The sequence below is a fragment of the Cyclopterus lumpus genome, chromosome 8 (genome assembly GCF_009769545.1).
Source record: "Cyclopterus lumpus isolate fCycLum1 chromosome 8, fCycLum1.pri, whole genome shotgun sequence".
NCBI classification, from domain to species: Eukaryota; Metazoa; Chordata; class Actinopteri; order Perciformes; family Cyclopteridae; genus Cyclopterus; species Cyclopterus lumpus.
The window spans coordinates 3,714,822-3,735,560 of NC_046973.1; the positions used below are offsets into that span (position 1 = coordinate 3,714,822).

The following is a 20,739-nucleotide window of genomic DNA, read 5'->3' on the forward strand; positions in this document are numbered from 1 at the left end:
AAAGTGATTGATCGATGCTGTGAGTTATTGGTTTCAATCATTGTGCAATAAGTACCAGTGTGTGTCTTGGCAAATGTAATAGTCATGAAAATGGTGTTTAACACAATACTGAGCAACACTAAATACTTATTGGAATACTTTTCCACCTCAGTTGTCCAGCTCCGTGCAGTTCCCCAAACAGTCTCACAACGACTGTGGCAGATCTTTCAATAAGACAGCTGTGGTTTGATGAATTATTATAAAACTCTAAAGCTTCAAACATTTGCACATTCATGTTCAGATGTCTGGCTGGCTGGGAACGTCCACGGTGTTACCTTGTAAACATATGATAATATCCATTCACCAACTTGTTCCTCGTTAAAGGAAGGTCAATACGACCGTTAGAAGAGTCTCATAACACGTTATGACTCTGAGACATAAAGAGTGACATGTTCTGTTGATCATGTATTCTGTTCATCAATGCAACCCAACACCAGCTTGATTGATTACATATACAATCAGAAACGAGATTTATGAACAATAATCCCACATACATTTAGATATATTTGCAAATGAGCTTATCTTGGTTTGTTGGGGGTTTTTTGTGTAATTATTTTGTATTCTCTTTTCTCTTTTTCTGCGGGATCGAAGCTGCGCGTATGCGGAACCTCAGAAGGGGAAGACTTTGAGCGGGGCACACTCGTGTAAAGATGGCAGACGTACCAGATGATGCACCTGAGCGTGAGTTTTTGTCACTTTCATTTAGGGTTTTGGGGGCACTTGAAGACATTCCAGTGGATTCTCAATGGGCACTGTGGCCGCACACCGTCATGTTGTGGTGCATTTTAAACAAGAGTCTCGCTGTTAGTCTCAATTCGTCCCTGTTGCTGTTAATCTCTCCGTTGATGTTGGCGACGCCATGACGTTGTTGCGGTATCTCGGTTTTCAGCCCATCGGTTCGCCAACATGTTATTTAAACAATTCATATGGACCTGGTGCTATGGAATAAAACGCTGGTGGAGTTATGAATTCAATGACGCACTTCCTAAAGTGGTGACGTTTACACGTCACTGTGACAGTGTGGAAAATAACTACAGCTGTTACTGATAATAACTAGCCATTGAAGAGATTATATATATATATATATATATATATTTGTATCTATTTATTTATATACATATTTATATATATATATAATAAATATATATATATATTTATCTATATTTTATTTATTTATATATATTTTATTTATTTATTTACATATTTATATTTATTTATTTATATATATATATATATATATATATATATAATATGTTCTTCATCCCAGAATTACATGCATTCTCATAAACATCCACTTTCCTTTTTAATTCTCCATCTAATATTGGTAATGTTGTGGTTTAAAATCATCACAGGAAAGACTTGCGTGTTTTTCTGTGGCTTCGTCCAATGTAAATATTGTGTACACCATTGTGTGACATGTATGCACTTTTACACTCAATTCACCGGGACACATTTGGTATGTTTGGAAAACCTGAGATGGTCTGATAAAAGCAACGCACTGATAGTCTCTGTTTGATCCGTTCAGACTGCCCGGGTACCGAAAGTGAGGCAGCAGGAAAGTCATCGTCATGTCAGGGCTGTCCCAACCAGAAGATATGTGCTTCTGGAGCCACCACGGCCCCCGATCCCGGTAAGACTGCTACCTTCATATCGTGATCAATCTCACACACACACATGCTCTGATTGGGATGACTTCAATCGACCAGGAAGTGTTTCGGTGAACTGTTGTTTTGAAAGTCTTCTCCATCCTTCCTCTCCAGCCATAGCAGAGATAGGAGTGAAGATGTCAACAGTCAAACACAAGATCCTCGTGCTGTCTGGAAAAGGAGGGGTGGGGAAGAGCACCTTCAGCGCTCACCTGGCTCACGCTCTGGCAGGTGACAGCACGAAGGAGGTGACAGTTTCATTTTCATCTTGGCATTCGCAGAGCCACCATTAGGGCTACCGAACGGTTCGGTTAAACGTATTCTTTCTGGTGTGGTATCTTCGAGGGGTACTCCAGCCCATTTGCTGATTCCTTTTGAAGCTACGGTTTAAGATCTAACCCGAGGTTTAGTCTAAATCAGGGGTGGGCAAACTTTTTGGCTCAGGGGCCACATTGACTTTTAAAATTTGACATACGGGCCAGGCCAGTATCAGATGGATGGAGAGCAGGGGCGTTTGTAGGATTCCAAGAAAGTGGGGGCTAAGCCCCAAGGGGAGTGTCACCCTGGTGAATGTGAGCGCGCACATTTTTCTTGGGGCCCCGGATATCCATTGTTTCTGACGGTTCATAGATTGGTCCAATCAGAGTGTGATTGTGCTCTGTAGTTTTGCTTCATTCAGTATATAATAACACAAGAGACAGAATTTCAGGGTCATAGTGATATTTTATGCTCATTTGGACACGATCACTGAGATAAAGATGAACGAGTTCAGTGTCAAACATACCATTCAATGGAAAAAATATATTATAATAATCTATATTAATGCAAAGAATAGAGAGATGTCGATAGTTATTTCTTGTATTTCGAATTCGCTCGTTCACACTCGCTCACTGGAGACAGTTTCTAACTTCCCTTTTTTATTTGCCTCAAGTAAACCTGAATGTAAACAGGTAACACTCGTTAACAACTACAGACACATTCTGTAACTACCTGGACTTACAGGTAAACCTGAATGTAAGCAGGTAACACTCGTTAACTACTACAGACAGACACATTCTGTAACTACCTGGACTTACAGGTAAACCTGAATGTAAGCAGGTAACACTCATTAACAACTACAGACAGACACATTCTGTAACTACCTGGACTTACAGGTAAACCTGAATGTAAGCAGGTAACACTTGTTAACAACTACAGACAGACACATTCTGTAACTACCTGGACTTACAGGTAAACCTGAATGTAAGCAGGTAACACTCGTTAACAACTACAGACAGACACATTGTGTAACTACCTGGACTTACAGGTAAACCTGAATGTAAGCAGGTAACACTTGTTAACAACTACAGACAGACACATTCTGTAACTACCTGGACTTACAGGTAAACCTGAATGTAAGCAGGTAACACTCGTTAACAACTACAGACACATTCTGTAACTACCTAGACTTACAGGTAAACCTGAATGTAAGCAGGTAACACTCGTTAACAACTACAGACAGACACATTCTGTAACTACCTGGACTTACAGGTAAACCTGAATGTAAACAGGTAACACTCGTTAACAACTACAGACAGACACATTCTGTAACTACCTAGACTTACAGGTAAACCTGAATGTAAGCAGGTAACACTCGTTAACAACTACAGACAGACACATTCTGTAACTACCTGGACTTACAGGTAACCCTGAATGTAAACAGGTAACACTTGTTAACAACTACAGACAGACACATTCTGTAACTACCTGGACTTACAGGTAACCCTGAATGTAAGCAGGTAACACTCGTTAACTACTACAGACAGACACATTCTGTAACTACCTGGACTTACAGGTAAACCTGAATGTAAGCAGGTAACACTCGTTAACAACTACAGACAGACACATTCTGTAACTACCTGGACTTACAGGTAAACCTGAATGTAAGCAGGTAACACTCGTTAACAACTACAGACACATTCTGAAACTACCTGGACTTACAGATAAACCTGAATGTAAGCAGGTAACACTTGTTAACAACTACAGACAGACACATTCTGTAACTACCTGGACTTACAGGTAAACCTGAATGTAAGCAGGTAACACTTGTTAACAACTACAGACAGACACATTCTGTAACTACCTGGACTTACAGGTAAACCTGAATGTAAGCAGGTAACACTCGTTAACAACTACAGACAGACACATTGTGTAACTACCTGGACTTACAGGTAAACCTGAATGTAAGCAGGTAACACTCGTTAACAACTACAGACACATTCTGTAACTACCTAGACTTACAGGTAAACCTGAATGTAAGCAGGTAACACTCGTTAACAACTACAGACAGACACATTCTGTAACTACCTGGACTTACAGGTAAACCTGAATGTAAACAGGTAACACTCGTTAACAACTACAGACAGACACATTCTGTAACTACCTAGACTTACAGGTAAACCTGAATGTAAGCAGGTAACACTCGTTAACAACTACAGACAGACACATTCTGTAACTACCTGGACTTACAGGTAACCCTGAATGTAAGCAGGTAACACTCGTTAACAACTACAGACACATTCTGTAACTACCTGGACTTACAGGTAAACCTGAATGTAAGCAGGTAACACTCGTTAACTACTACAGACACATTCTGTAACTACCTGGACTTACAGGTAAACCTGAATGTAAGCAGGTAACACTCGTTAACAACTACAGACACATTCTGTAACTACCTGGACTTACAGGTAAACCTGAATGTAAGCAGGTAACACTCGTTAACAACTACAGACAGACACATTCTGTAACTACCTGGACTTACAGGTAAACCTGAATGTAAGCAGGTAACACTCGTTAACAACTACAGACAGACACATTCTGTAACTACCTGGACTTACAGGTAAACCTGAATGTAAGCAGGTAACACTCGTTAACAACTACAGACAGACACATTCTGTAACTACCTGGACTTACAGGTAAACCTGAATGTAAGCAGGTAACACTCGTTAACAACTACAGACAGACACATTCTGTAACTACCTGGACTTACAGGTAAACCTGAATGTAAGCAGGTAACACTCGTGGTATGCGGTACATTACTGTGAGCTTGCCTGTGGGGGGGTAGACTCGCAGCCTGACCCGCCAGCAGAAAGCACGGCACGCAGCGCGGTGACGCTTCTCCGTTCCCGACTTGAGTTTCCTGAAGCACGATGACGGCAACAGACCAGCATCGATGTTTCTTAATGCTCATTTATTGCTCAGCTCTTTCAGGCTGTTTGTGCGCGCTCTCCTGCAGCAGAAAGCGTGACGGCGTGTTTTCAGTTCATGAAAGTTAATTGTAACATTTTGGTGGCCTTAGAAATGTCTTTTATTTATTGTCATGTTTGTACTTGGCTCCGCCCTCTCGTGTCACTTCTGTTGACTGTTTTTTACGTTACCGTTTCTTTTGTTATTTTATGCAGCAACAACTTATCCTGTCAGCAAGAAATATCTGGAAATATCTCTACTGAGAAATACAGCTGTGGCTCTGGGCTCACCAGCAATTTTTGACTTTTGACCTTTTGATACCGACGTTCTAGATTTATTGACATGTTTCAACATGTGCAAAATTAACAGAGTATTACAACTCTTTTTTTTTAAGTGGATTAAAAATCACAATAAAGTAAAACATTTCAAAACAAAAGATTAATTTAAAAAAATATATATTTTATTATTTTCAAAGCAGCAGCAGCAGCAGCTCCTGACCCATCCCGAGCTCTCTATGAAAACGAGAAAAAAACTCCCCAAAATGGGAAGAAATCTCGGAAGAGGCAATTCAAAGAGAGATCCCCTCTCCTCGGACGGATGGGCCTGTGCCTGGATCTGAAAAAAATAGACAATTGACAATTACAACATAAATAATATACAGTAATGCGAGTCAAATTACAACATCTATCTATCTATAGTGCAGTTTATGTTTAAATGTAAATTAAGACGTGTGTGTGTGTGTGTGTAGTGTGATACTATCTCAGCCACGGGTGATTCCTCAGCTGCTACAGGGTGAAACGCTGATCCGGGTCCGCATGCATGCAACCCGGATCAATCTGTAGCGAAAGGAAAGGTTTAGGTCCTGTGATCCATCGCAGTTCATAGATATTATTATAACCGTTCGAGTTTTTGCCTGTTAGCTTGAATGTCGGCCTGAGACTTCTACCGCTGCAATGTTTTGCACGGTGTATCGATACTAAAATGGTACCGCGGTACCCGTACGTTATAAAACTATTTAATTTTGCATATTTTTTGTATCGATGCTTAATTAAAATATACCAGTATGTAATTTGTGGTATTGGTATTGAGGACCTATTGTTCTTAAAGCGTTTATTATTACCGTACTAGTTTTTAGCTTGAATGTCGGCCTGCGACATCTACCGCTGCAATGTTTTGCACGGTGTATCGATACTAAAATGGTACCGCGGTACCCGTACGTTAAAAAAACGATACGATTTTGGATATTTTTTGTATCGATGCTTAATTAAAATATACCAGTATCGTATTTGTGATATTGGTATTGAGGACCTATTGTTCTTAAAGCGTTTATTATTATAACCGTTCGAGTTTTTGCCTGTTAGCTTGAATGTCGGCCTGCGACTTCTACCGCTGCGATGTTTTGCACGGTGTATCGATACTAAAATGGTACCGCGGTACCCGTACGTTAAAAAACAATACAATTTTGTATCGATGCTTAATTAAAATATACCAGTATCGTATTTGTGATATTGGTATTGAGGACCTATTGTTCTTAAAGCGTTTATTATTATAACCGTACGAGTTTTTGCCTGTTAGCTTGAATGTCGGCCTGCGACACCTACCGCTGCAATGTTTTGGACGATGTATCGATACTAAAATGGTACCGCGGTACCCTACGTTAAAAACGATACGATTTTGCATATTTTTTGTATCGATGCTTAATTAAAATATACCAGTATCTAATTTGTGGTATTGGTATTGAGGACCTATTGTTGTTAAAGCGTTTATTATTACCGTACTAGTTTTTGCCTGTTAGCTTGAATGTCGGCCTGCGACATCTACCGCTGCAATGTTTTGCACGGTGTATCAATACTAAAATGGTACCGCGGTACCCGTACGTTATAAAACGATACGATTTTGGATATTTTTTGTATCGATGCTTAATTAAAATATACCAGTATCGTATTTGTGGTATTGGTATTGAGGACCTATTGTTTTTAAAGCGTTTATTATTATAACTGTTCGAGTTTTTGCCGTTTATCTTGAATGTCGGCCTGCGACATCTACCGCTGCAATGTTTTGGACGATGCATCGATACTAAAATGGTACCGCGGTACCCGTACGTTAAAAAACAATACAATTTTGTATCGATGCCTAATTAAAATATACCAGTATCGTATTTGTGGTATTGGTATTGAGGACCTATTGTTCTTAAAGCGTTTATTATTACCGTACTAGTTTTTAGCTTGAATGTCGGCCTGCGACATCTACCGCTGCAATGTTTTGCACGGTGTATCGATACTAAAATGGTACCGCGGTACCCGTGTGTTATAAAACGATACGATTTTGGATATTTTTTGTATCGATGCTTAATTAAAATATACCAGTATCGTATTTGTGGTATTAGTATTGAGGACCTATTGTTTTTAAAGCGTTTATTATTATTACCGTACAAGTTTTTGCCTGTTAGCTTGAATGTCGGGCCGCGACTTCTACCGCTGCAATGTTTTGCACGGTGTATCGATACTAAAATGGTACCGCGGTACCCGTACGTTATAAAACTATTTAATTTTGCATATTTTTTGTATCGATGCTTAATTAAAATATACCAGTATGTAATTTGTGGTATTGGTATTGAGGACCTATTGTTCTTAAAGCGTTTATTATTACCGTACTAGTTTTTAGCTTGAATGTCGGCCTGCGACATCTACCGCTGCAATGTTTTGCACGGTGTATCGATACTAAAATGGTACCACGGTACCCGTACGTTATGAAACGATATGATTTTGCATATTTTTTGTATCGATGCTTAATTAAAATGTACCAGTATCGTATTTGTGGTATTGGTATTGAGGACCTATTGTTTTTAAAGCGTTTATTATTACCGTACTAGTTTTTGCCTGTTAGCTTGAATGTCGGCCTGCGACTTCTACCGCTGCGATGTTTTGCACGGTGTATCGATACTAAAATGGTACCGCGGTACCCGTACGTTAAAAAACAATACAATTTTGTATCGATGCTTAATTAAAATATACCAGTATCGTATTTGTGATATTGGTATTGAGGACCTATTGTTCTTAAAGCGTTTATTATTATAACCGTACGAGTTTTTGCCTGTTAGCTTGAATGTCGGCCTGCGACATCTACCGCTGCAATGTTTTGGACGATGTATCGATACTAAAATGGTACCGCGGTACCCTACGTTAAAAACGATACGATTTCGCATATTTTTTGTATCGATGCTTAATTAAAATATACCAGTATCGTATTTGTGGTATTGGTATTGAGGACCTATTGTTCTTAAAGCGTTTATTATTACCGTACTAGTTTTTAGCTTGAATGTCGGCCTGCGACATCTACCGCTGCAATGTTTTGCACGGTGTATCGATACTAAAATGGTACCGCGGTACCCGTACGTTATGAAACGATATGATTTTGCATATTTTTTGTATCGATGCTTAATTAAAATGTACCAGTATCGTATTTGTGGTATTGGTATTGAGGACCTATTGTTTTTAAAGCGTTTATTATTACCGTACTAGTTTTTGCCTGTTAGCTTGAATGTCGGCCTGCGACTTCTACCGCTGCGATGTTTTGCACGGTGTATCGATACTAAAATGGTACCGCGGTACCCGTACGTTAAAAAACAATACAATTTTGTATCGATGCTTAATTAAAATATACCAGTATCGTATTTGTGATATTGGTATTGAGGACCTATTGTTCTTAAAGTGTTTATTATTATAACCGTACGAGTTTTTGCCTGTTAGCTTGAATGTCGGCCTGCGACATCTACCGCTGCAATGTTTTGGACGATGTATCGATACTAAAATGGTACCGCGGTACCCGTACGTTAAAAACGATACGATTTTGCATATTTTTTGTATCGATGCTTAATTAAAATATACCAGTATCTAATTTGTGTTATTGGTATTGAGGACCTATTGTTGTTAAAGCGTTTATTATTACCGTACTAGTTTTTGCCTGTTAGCTTGAATGTCGGCCTGCGACATCTACCGCTGCAATGTTTTGCACGGTGTATCGATACTAAAATGGTACCGCGGTACCCTACGTTAAAAACGATACGATTTTGCATATTTTTTGTATCGATGCTTAATTAAAATATACCAGTATCTAATTTGTGTTATTGGTATTGAGGACCTATTGTTGTTAAAGCGTTTATTATTACCGTACTAGTTTTTGCCTGTTAGCTTGAATGTCGGCCTGCGACATCTACCGCTGCAATGTTTTGCACGGTGTATCGATACTAAAATGGTACCGCGGTACCCGTACGTTAAAAAACAATACAATTTTGTATCGATGCCTAATTAAAATATACCAGTATCGTATTTGTGGTATTGGTATTGAGGACCTATTGTTCTTAAAGCGTTTATTATTACCGTACTAGTTTTTAGCTTGAATGTCGGCCTGCGACATCTACCGCTGCAATGTTTTGCACGGTGTATCGATACTAAAATGGTACCGCGGTACCCGTACGTTATAAAACGATACGATTTTGGATATTTTTTGTTTCGATGCTTAATTAAAATATACCAGTATCGTATTTGTGGTATTGGTATTGAGGACCTATTGTTGTTAAAGCGTTTATTATTACCGTACTAGTTTTTGCCTGTTAGCTTGAATGTCGGCCTGCGACATCTACCGCTGCAATGTTTTGCACGGTGTATCGATACTAAAATGGTACCGCGGTACCCGTACGTTAAAAAACAATACAATTTTGTATCGATGCTTAATTAAAATATACCAGTATCGTATTTGTGGTATTGGTATTGAGGACCTATTGTTCTTAAAGCGGTTATTATTTTGCCGCAATCTATGTTCTTGATCAGATCAGTTTATAATTTTGGTCAAATCAAAAGACCGTAGTTATAAAACTTTAAAGGTATATATTGATCAGATCTTTTGAGTCCTCTTGACTGGAAATGACGGGACCAGCCCTTTTATAGTGGAGAGATTATTTGATGCCCGCCGCTATTATGGGATTTACGGTAATTTTTTACTGTATAAAATTTTCGGTTTGGGGCAGCGCCAAGGCTCCTGGCCGCAGTCTGCCCATATTTATATCATCGAGGAGAAGATCGGGGTGCGACGTGCTGATTAATGTCTTCACCTTGAATTGTGCGTAAATGGAGGGCTTAACGGTTTAAATGTGTGTGTGTGTGTGTGATACTATATCAGCCACGGGTGATTCTTCAGCTGGTTCAGGGTGAAACGAATATCCGGGTCCTCACATAAGCACGCCTCAAAGAAATCTTTGCCATCTGTAGCGAAAGGAGAAGAAGGGTTTAGGTCCTGTGATCCATCGCAACGTGAACACATTTTTTGGGTTTATGTTTTTCTTACTTGTGGAAAGCCAACTGGTCTCATTCAGCTCCAGCAAGGTCATCTCCGGTGTAAATGCCGCCTTGTGTCGCATGAAGAACAGGACCACTCCGATCTGGTATACTGTCGAGGGTCCCGCTTTGTACTCCTCCCGACTGGACCACTCTGGGGGGACGTGAGTACCTGAAATATACAGACATAATAAAAAAAGACAGTGAGGAGGAGGAAGAGTCACCGATGCGTAAAGTTAATAAAGAGCAGGAGTAAAACTGGACTTCTTACCATAAAAGGTGTCAAAGGCGTCGTCTTCTTCGGCGAAGCAGCTCAGGCCGAAGTCGATGACGCGAACTCGCGGCGCCTTCATGCAGGTCTCAATAAGGAGATTTTCCGGCTTGATGTCCCGGTGGAAAATGTGTTTCTCCTGCAGGTCAATGGCTACACTCACCAACTGCTTAATTATAACCTGAAAGACAAAAAGAGAGAGTTGAGGGATCAGAGAGGAGGATGCTTAGATATGTTTTCATGGCTGTGACTCTGAGATGACTACAGCAGCTTACCTTGGCTTCCTTTTCCTTCAAGTGGCCTCCTTTGGTTTCAATGTAGTTGGAGAGGTCTACGGCCGGCATCGGCCTCTCCAGCACCAGGATCAGCTTCTCGTCCACAATGTACCAGTCCAGCAGGTCAACGTGTGCTGAATGCCGCTCCGATTCGGCCCTTAGTTTGTATAGGACAGCGACCTCCATGGGGATCTGGTTCCCATCACTGTCTTCGTGAAGGAGGAGATCTTCGTCTATGGTAATATGCTTGATGGCGACCTACGGGAGATACAAATTAGACTTTTTGGTTACACTTCCTGACCGTACTGTGTGTGTGCGTGTGTCTGTATGTGTGTGAAAGAACATGTGAAAAAACTTACAGGCAGATTATCCTCTCTGCGAAAGCCAGCATACACGCATCCAAATCCTCCTTGGCCAAGTTGCTTCTGCTGCCGGTACTTGGCCTTAAACACGGCTGACGGGTCTAGAACCCTGTTCTTCTTTTGAACCGGTCCGTCATCGGCGACCGCCTTCCTCTTAGCGCTTCTCTCGCTCAGAGCCGCCTCGGGTGCGTTTCCGCTTTCTAGAGATGAGAGAAGAAAACATCACAACATGAATTTACTGACATTCACAACACGAACGAGGACAACAACACAAGACGATCATTCGATGTCTCTTAAATCATTTACAGCAGAATAATAGTTAAAATATGGGGATGTAGCTTACCAGTGTCCTCTGAGCTGGATGTCAACTCATCTTCACAGGGGATGGGCTCCAGGATGGGCTCCAGGATGGGCTCCAGGATGGGCTCCAGGATGAGCTCCAGAATGGGGTCCACTCTCCTGCTTTTCTCCCTCTGTTGGCTTTCCCCATCTTCCGTTCTTTTCCTCTTCAGTCGTCCAGGAACAACACTAATGTCCTCCGAGGTGGACGGCAACTCATTTTCGTAGGGGTTGGGGTCCAGTTGCATGCTTCCCCCCCTCTGTGGGCTTTCCCCATCTTGTGTTACTTCAGTATTCCCTTCTCCAGGGACGACGTCCTTCTCCTCAGCTTTGAAGAGCTTTCCTAATACCTTCCCCATTACACCTGAAGACTGCTGAAGATCTTTTTAACAACGTTAGTCCTTGTTGCTGTAATGCCGGAGTATATATAGGGAAACTGGCACTGAGTGTTCTAGGGCTGCTCTTTTGATGAAGGGCTGTAGTTCCGTGCCTTTGAGGCCACATATTCCGGAACACAATCTTATCACCGTGTTTACGGAATATGCAAATGAGGGTTTGGAGTAAATTCTGTGTGTACAGTTTATAATTAAAGATGGCGGTATCCACTCAATACATTCATACAGTGCATACAATACTACATGTACAAGCATACGATACTTAATACTGACTCTCAGTCATCTGGCTGGTTTTCCTCCAAACTAATAAAATGTACTCTTTTATGAATTGTTCATCTTAATCTTAAAGTCAAACACTTAAGTATGAATAAAGACAGATTTTTTTGCTTTCGGTATGTTTTCTGTGGGTCCAGATATCTCAACTGTAACTTTTTCTCAATCGCCACCTGCAGAATCAGTTTTTTTTGGGGGGGGGGGGAAATATTTTGGATGAAATGTGGTGCAGATATCCAAGGTAACCAGCAGAGTTCAGTACATTTACTTCTGCTTTTACACTTGTTTTTTTGCAGTCTAAGGTCTTTTTCTCGATTTGACATAATTTCTTAAATTCAACTTTTAAAGGCACTTGCATTTGATACATACCCATATGTTATACGATCAAAAATTGCAGCTATCTACTGTATATAATGAAGTACCATTGTCTTTAGGCAATTAATTATTTAATTAAGAAAAGTTAATCAAGAGCATCCTTCCTATTACCTTTTTTGACGAGCTGTAACATGATATGGATGGAGGCCTGCATTTCTCTCTTTTTTTAAGATAATAGTTATAATAAATTCTTTAGACAGATTACATACATATGTTTGTTTTTGCCCTTTTAAGAGAGAGACATGCAAGGAGAGTTCAACAACCGGTATTGAGAGATGTTTTGCATGTCATATAAGTGGTATTAAACCACCTGTTTACGCCTTTCCATCCAGAGATGGCATCATGATGCCGGACGCCTTCATTAAATCTGTGGTTCTGAGACCGGGTGCTCAGACCCACAGAGTCTGGCTCCCTGAAGGCGACGCTTTAATGTTACACACAAAAAAAGTGGAAGGACTTTACAGTTTTGAGATAAAATAGCTGTGTTTATGAGGATGTTTGTTGTTGTTGTTGTTGTTGTTGTTGTTGTGCTTGCTCTGTCAGAATAAATAAATCATACAAATGTAAAGATGTAATCCCTCCTTTCACCACTCGGTGGCAGCATCGTTCTAAAGGGGCGTTCACACCAAACGCGTCGCGGGCGGAGCATCTCAACGTTGATTGGCTGTCGAGTTGCGAAAGTTTCCCAACAGCCAATCAACGTTGAGATGCTCCACCCGCGACGCCCGTTGGGCTGCTGCTGCTCTGGTAGCGCTGGAAGCTGAAGTTATCGAGACGGAGTCGGTGAAAGTCACCGAGCTGTGTGAGCCTACGGGTGATGTTATGAACCCAGACACCAGGGCGTTAGATGTTCCGACGTTTATGGGATGTCCACAACAAGTATAAAGCAGAACTAGCGGTTATTTCGACCGTGGTGAATGGCGGAAATTATAACAGTTTTTACGGAGATAAGCCACGCCCCCTTTTCGCGTCTAACGCGCCTGCGCATTGACTTTGGGATCTCGACGCGCGTTTGGCGTTGTCGCACCATCATGCTGTCTTTATCTGGCTCTGCATCCGGGCCGTGAACCCTTCTCGAATCATTTCTGCGATGGCGACCGCAAAAAAAAAAAAGACAAAAGTTGACAGTGAGGGCCGCCGCTTTCAGATTTTCAAATTCACTTGTTTTAAAGTTTAATGATAACAGACCACTTTGCATTACATATAACTCCCGTTTAAAATGTTCATGAGGCAAAGATATTTAACTCTTGGAAATTGAAGGTATTCTATACATTTTGTTCAATGTTATCTGACAGGCAGAATTGTGTTTTTAGAGTTGTTCACGTCTGCCTGAGTGGCTTATATTTGGTTACATTGTCATTTGAAAATAAAGATAATTGTGACAATGAATGTTTTATAACAGTGTGTATTTTCATGTAACTTTTGTGGTTAAAAAAATGTCAGAAGGAACTATTGGCCCCCGGGCATCTGCAAAAAGTTTGGCGAAGGTGAACCAAACTGACCTTTGACCCTTGACTGACACTCGTTTCCACTCATTTGAAAAGCCTGCATCAAACATCACACATCTATACGTCTTCTAAACCCAGTTGCTGTTTCTTGTGGCGATCAAGTAAACGCCTCTAGAGGTCACTGCTGACCTGGTTAACAGAGGTTTAAGGTCAGAAAGCAATTTTCATTAGGGCTAAATGATAACAAAAAATAGAATTGCCATCCTGTTGTCTGCATATAATTTTCTTTTTTTCATTGAAAGACATATACAAATGATTACGGTGATCAAAGATGTTTGCTTAAGTCTGCAGAATATGAAGTGTAGGCCAGGACGTCTCTGCAGCACAACAATATTACATTTAAAATGTTATTTTGACAACAAATATAGCTGCTCCTGAAATTAGAAAATGTCATATTGATATCACAGACTCCAGTAAGCTCAAGGTTAATGGGTGTCTCCGTCTTCAGGTCGCCCTGCTGGATGTGGACATCTGCGGTCCATCCATTCCCAGGATCATGGGCGTCGAGGGGGAACAGGTGAGTTGTGGGATGTACTGCGATGGGAGAGTCCCGTGAAGTTCCTCCTTCAGAGCCCTAATCTGTTCTCTATTGCACAGGTCCACCAGAGTGGCTCGGGCTGGTCTCCTGTGGTGAGTCCAGTCAAAACGATGCTGCTTTAGCTTGTAATCATTCGTTCTTTGAAGACATTTGCACATTTCATGAATATAAATATATGTGTGTGTGTGTATTGTATGTTGCAGTATGTGGAAGACAACCTGGCAGTCATGTCTATTGGCTTCCTGCTCAGTAGCCCCGATGACGCTGTGATCTGGAGAGGACCCAAGAAGAATGGTAGTGTGTGTGTGTGTGCGTGTGTGTGTGTGTGTGTGTGTGTGTGTGTGTGTGTGTGTGTGCACAAAATGTCTCAAACGTCACCGCATTCTAACCTCTGTGGCGTTTGTCTGACATCAGGGATGATCAAGCAGTTTTTGAGGGACGTCGACTGGGGGGAGCTGGATTACCTCGTCGTGGACACGCCCCCTGGCACCTCTGACGAACACCTGTCGCTCGTCCAGTACCTGAGCGCCACCCACGTTGATGGAGCCGTCATCGTCACCACGCCACAGGTATCACGCACGTGTAACTCGCATTCACAGATGCATTCACAGATGCATTCACAGATGCATTCACAGCAACCGTAAAGGGAACTTCCACCCTCGATTATTGTCTGTAGTCGCTCCTCCTCCCACTTTTACTTGAGTTAGTGGTTTCCTACATTTCCCAGAATGAATTTCAACCACCTCGAGTTGTTCGTTCCGCTAGAGAGTAATAATGAGAGCGGCGGTCACGCCAACAGCCACAACGATATCAACATAGAGAGAGTGAGAGAATCACGTCCCTCTACTCAAAGCGCAACAGACGGACACGCACCTTCTGGACAGCGTGAAAAAGAAAGAAAACCAATAGCCTGATTGAATGGCAGGACGGCAAAATAAAATGGAATAGAATATATATTTTGTGGCATTATTCTAGTGATGCATACAGTTATAAAATGCAGCTTCCTCTTTATATTCTTTTGCAAATTTAAACAACTTTTTCTGGTGTGAGGGTGATGCGTAACTTCCGGTTGTAAATTAATTTGTGAATGCAGCAACGGGTATCTCTGCCTTTTTGTGACGCAGCAAAGTTACAAAGCTCTTTTTGTAGACAAACTACGTGCAGTTTTTCTGTAATGTACCCAAAGAAAGACATTTAGTAACCACAAGGGAAGAAAAGCACAATATCAGAAGAGTGGAGGACCACTGTTGAAGCTAGTTGTGTTTCAGTAAAGGGTTGGACTCTAATTTCACATTCCCTTACTGCTGCTCTACCTGCATGTTCATGCAGCACGTTGCCCCCCCCGTTGTGGACAATAATGTGCTCGAGGCTGGTTGAGAGACATGAAATGATTATTATCATTATCAGTATCTTTTCCCAACCTTAACCATCAGCCTAAACTTCACCACACTGCCTTTGGGAAAAAAAACCAAAGCATCCTGGAACAGTGAACGTGTTGCTGATACGGTGCACATGGCGAGGGCAGGCGGCAGCGTATCATTCGCTCTGCTGAGAGGTGATTGGCTGCAATCTGCCGTCAACTCCACCGCTTGTTCACCTCCAGGACTCTTGAGGCGGCCGAGAAAAGATTGTATGCGACCGCTCTCACCCCCCCGGACGCAAACGGTTTGAGTCCCTCCCCTCTGACAGGAGGCCACAAATACATCTGAGCAAACACTTCCTGATACTCTTAAATTAGACCTGGACCAGAGGTCAGAGGGCAGTAGAATCGCTTCCTCGTTTCTCAAGACCTTACTTAACCACACGAGAGCTGGGAATCCCCCAAACAAAGGAGCCGGTCTGTTAAATATTAATAGACAAGTTTTTGATATCAAGGACAATGCAGCGTTTATTTTATTTATTTCCCCTCATAAACATTTCAAGCTGCCCAGTTTATCCACGTTAACAGCTTTCTCTTTCCCTTTTCCACTCATTTGAAAAGCCTGCATCAAACATCACACATCTATACGTCTTCTAAACCCAGTTGCTGTTTCTTGTGGCGATCAAGTAAACGCCTCTAGAGGTCACTGCTGACCTGGTTAACAGAGGTTTAAGGTCAGAAAGCAATTTTCATTAGGGCTAAATGATAACAAAAAATAGAATTGCCATCCTGTTGTCTGCATATAATTTTCTTTTTTTCATTGAAAGACATATACAAATGATTACGGTGATCAAAGATGTTTGCTTAAGTCTGCAGAATATGAAGTGTAGGCCAGGACGTTTGAGTCCCTCCCCTCTGACAGGAGGCCACAAATACATCTGAGCAAACACTTCCTGATACTCTTAAATTAGACCTGGACCAGAGGTCAGAGGGCAGTAGAATCGCTTCCTCGTTTCTCAAGACCTTACTTAACCACACGAGAGCTGGGAATCCCCCAAACAAAGGAGCCGGTCTGTTAAATATTAATAGACAAGTTTTTGATATCAAGGACAATGCAGCGTTTATTTTATTTATTTCCCCTCATAAACATTTCAAGCTGCCCAGTTTATCCACGTTAACAGCTTTCTCTTTCCCTTTTCCACTCATTTGAAAAGCCTGCATCAAACATCACACATCTATACGTCTTCTAAACCCAGTTGCTGTTTCTTGTGGCGATCAAGTAAACGCCTCTAGAGGTCACTGCTGACCTGGTTAACAGAGGTTTAAGGTCAGAAAGCAATTTTCATTAGGGCTAAATGATAACAAAAAATAGAATTGCCATCCTGTTGTCTGCATATAATTTTCTTTTTTTCATTGAAAGACATATACAAATGATTACGGTGATCAAAGATGTTTGCTTAAGTCTGCAGAATATGAAGTGTAGGCCAGGACGTTTGAGTCCCTCCCCTCTGACAGGAGGCCACAAATACATCTGAGCAAACACTTCCTGATACTCTTAAATTAGACCTGGACCAGAGGTCAGAGGGCAGTAGAATTGCTTCCTCGTTTCTCAAGACCTTACTTAACCACACGAGAGCTGGGAATCCCCCAAACAAAGGAGCCGGTCTGTTAAATATTAATAGACAAGTTTTTGATATCAAGGACAATGCAGCGTTTATTTTATTTATTTCCCCTCATAAACATTTCAAGCAGCCCAGTTTATCCACGTTAACAGCTTTCTCTTTCCCTTTTCTCTCTCTCTCTCTCTCTCTAGGAGGTAGCGCTGCAGGACGTGCGGAAGGAGATCCGCTTCTGTCAGAAGGTCAAGCTGCCGATCATCGGGGTGGTGGAGAACATGAGCGGCTTCGTCTGTCCCAAGTGCAAGGTCACTGACGGGTGCACACACACACACACACACACACACACTGACCGGCGTAACCCGCAGATGTCTGGACGCAGTGGTTGAACCAACACAACCACGGAGCTGCCAACTTCATCCATTAGAGCGGAACAAGATAAACTGTCTGTGGCATTATAAAGAGTTCATCTTTATAATTTTTTAATCTGTGCTATCAAGATGTTTTGAAAGGGCTCCCGGTGCACTCTGAATTAGGTCAAAACACAAGCCGGCATTGTGAAGCAGGTCTCTGTGGACACACAGGTCTGATACTGCGGCCCAGAGGGCGTCTGCCTTGGCCCACAGGAAGAGGCACGTGGTGCATTCGCAGACCTTTTTTAATGTAGTTACTCAACGTCTCCGATAGTTTAATCCGTTTATTTTCTGGCGAGGATTAACAGTTGTATAATGTTCTCTGTGGCTCTGCGCAGACTGTTGTGCAACATAAAGCCTGCGGTACAAACTTAGGACGTGGTGTTTGAACAAAAATGTACTACTGAGTTGCATTGTGGGAAATGCAGTGTTTGTGGATAGGCTACTTGGGACCAAAAAGACCAGGCAACCTCGGCTGCTTTTATTTGTCTGTTAATCGGTGTTAATTTGGGCTTTTAACCTTTATGTGAGAGTCTTGGCCAGGATCCCGTATCCTAAATATAGGTGAAATACAAAAATGAGATAAATATAATTTGTAGCCAGTTTACGTTGTTACTCTTAGTCAACAAAACTAACGCGTTTTTTTTATTCGGGACATTTTAATCTCTTATTTTGTTTTCTGAGGCTACAGTTACCGTGGTTACAGGTGTCATTCTTGTCTCTGCGAAGGCTAATGGAAAAGGCAATGTGTCGGTAATAATAACACCAGTATAGTATGCATAGTGAGCGTACTTGTACTTCGGGGTCCATATAAACATGACTTTGATTTTTCTTCGTGCCCCTCTCTCGCAGAACACGTCGCAGATCTTCCCTCCCACCAGCGGGGGCGCGGAGCGGATGTGTGCGGATCTGGACCTCCGCCTGTTGGGGAAGGTGCCTCTGGACCCGAGGATAGCGCGGAGCTGCGACGAGGGCAAGTCTTTCCTCACCGAAGTCCCCGACTCTCCCGCTGCCAAGGTCTACCAGAGCATCGTGCAGAGTGAGTGTTCACAGCGCTGCGAGCCGCTCGGCCTCCTCGACCCTCCATGGGGCAGATTCTGTCGCATTCCCTATGAAGGAAGTTTTGACGCACGCACGGATTCCAGTGAAGTCCCTTCTTATTTTTGATGACTAGAGGGTTTGCTTGATGTCCCAATTCGGATTAAAAGTAATGAAAGATGACAAACAAATCGGAAGCAGTCCGCTAAAAGAGAAGAGGGAAAGGATGCAATAACTACTCGCAGCGTGAGATAAATGATAAGGAATTAAACGAGGTATGTGTTGCGGATGACGCAAGCAAAAGATCTTTTAAACACGCGGCTGTATTTACGCTTCTTCATCAAAACTACCGCGATCATCCTCGTCACTCTCCTCCGCTCTCTCCTCCTCCTCCAGGTATTCAGGACTACTGCTCCAACCGTGCGAAGGAGGAGCAGAGCAACACCTGAAGCCGCTCCGAAGGCGGCCATGTTGGACCAGAACACCGAGAGAGCGCATGTGGGGGGACGGATTGACTACTGGAAAAGTAAACGCCGTTAATAATGCAACATCCACCGAAGCCTGTCGGGATTCTTATGACATCATAAGGCAGCTGCTTGAGGACCACTTTAGTGAGCTGCAGTGGTTTGTTCTGCAGCGGCTTTCCGATACAACTTTCCCAGAAAAAGTATCCAGGATTTAAAAAAATTATACAATAAAATGGGAAAATAAGCACTATTTGATGAATTGAATATTTAGAAACAATTGCAGCGTTATAATGATTGGTTGTATTATCCACATTTGTACTTGAACCTAATTTTGAACATGAAAAAAAGAATGAAAACATAACCTCAAACCACCGCTCTGGAGGGTACTCTGTATATAAAATTTTTTATACTTGAGCTGAGATAAATACACTTTAAAAGTATAATTTATATGAGGCAATTTGAAATGTTTATCATAGAGGATAAAATTGTTGATATTGTCTTATAATTACAATTAAAAGTAGAAAATGAAAGTGCGTTGTGCTGTCTCTCAATACTGTCGGCGTTGCACAGCCTCCGTGGCTCCCATTGGTTAATTCTAAAGATGTATACTAACAATATAATAATATGTACTAAACTTTAGGCAGTACGGACTGTATTTATTGGAAACGTACTCCAACGTCAGTGCCCTGGTCATCCCATTAAAGGAACATGTCTTTCAGTACAAGAGGACCAACATATGCAGATGCAACAGCAGGCAGGCCGGTGCAGTAGAAATTATTTAATAAACAAAAAGATTCCAAGCCGAGAGTCCAAGAAGCAGGAAGATACAGTATGAAGATATATTTGTGCCTTTATTACGCACAAAAAATGTTTTGAGAGCAGAAGTAAAAAAATATATAAACTGAGAATAAATTATTTGTTAGTTTTTCTTATGAAACTAGAAATGTTGGCTGCAAATAAAAAAGAAATTCTCTAAAAAAACAGTTGGCTCTTAAAACATTATTTTTTGTTTGTGTAATGCAGACACAAATATACCTTCAACTCATGTGATGAGCTCACTTGAGGTCATGTAGCACCTGGAGGAAGTGTTCAATCATGACAGGTCGACATGGAATGGAGGGGGAGGTTTCATTTAGAAAATGTCAAATGACCCATCATACCTGTTTTCTTTTGACAATCTGTGGATCTTTTTAGTATGAAGTCTGATACTGAACTTCCTTGTGAAGCACAACCTCCCTTCCTAATAATCCCGGCGTCTCCAGAACA

The 20,739-nt window shown here is 41.6% G+C and overlaps 1 protein-coding gene across 1 annotated transcript; it reads left to right on the forward strand.

The window, feature by feature from the left end:
* On the forward strand, window positions 1-20,003 carry nubp1 (nucleotide binding protein 1 (MinD homolog, E. coli)). The gene is made up of 11 exons (XM_034539654.1): window positions 1-19; window positions 631-720; window positions 1,565-1,669; window positions 1,800-1,933; window positions 14,490-14,558; window positions 14,639-14,671; window positions 14,783-14,873; window positions 14,994-15,148; window positions 17,753-17,863; window positions 18,821-19,007; window positions 19,403-20,003. The coding sequence occupies exons 2-11, from the start codon at window positions 690-692 to the stop codon at window positions 19,453-19,455; spliced, it is 969 nt and encodes a 322-aa protein (XP_034395545.1). The 5' UTR covers window positions 1-19; window positions 631-689; the 3' UTR covers window positions 19,456-20,003.
* The last annotated feature ends 736 nt before the right edge of the window (window positions 20,004-20,739 follow it).

Bases quoted from the DNA above. Each gene is read 5' to 3' on its own strand.
- nubp1 (XM_034539654.1), top strand. From the start codon at position 690: ATGGCAGACGTACCAGATGATGCACCTGAGC. The intron at 14,559-14,638 runs GTGAGTTGTGGG...TCTATTGCACAG, and splicing joins TGGGCGTCGAGGGGGAACAG to GTCCACCAGAGTGGCTCGGG. The intron at 15,149-17,752 runs GTATCACGCACG...CTCTCTCTCTAG, and splicing joins TCATCGTCACCACGCCACAG to GAGGTAGCGCTGCAGGACGT.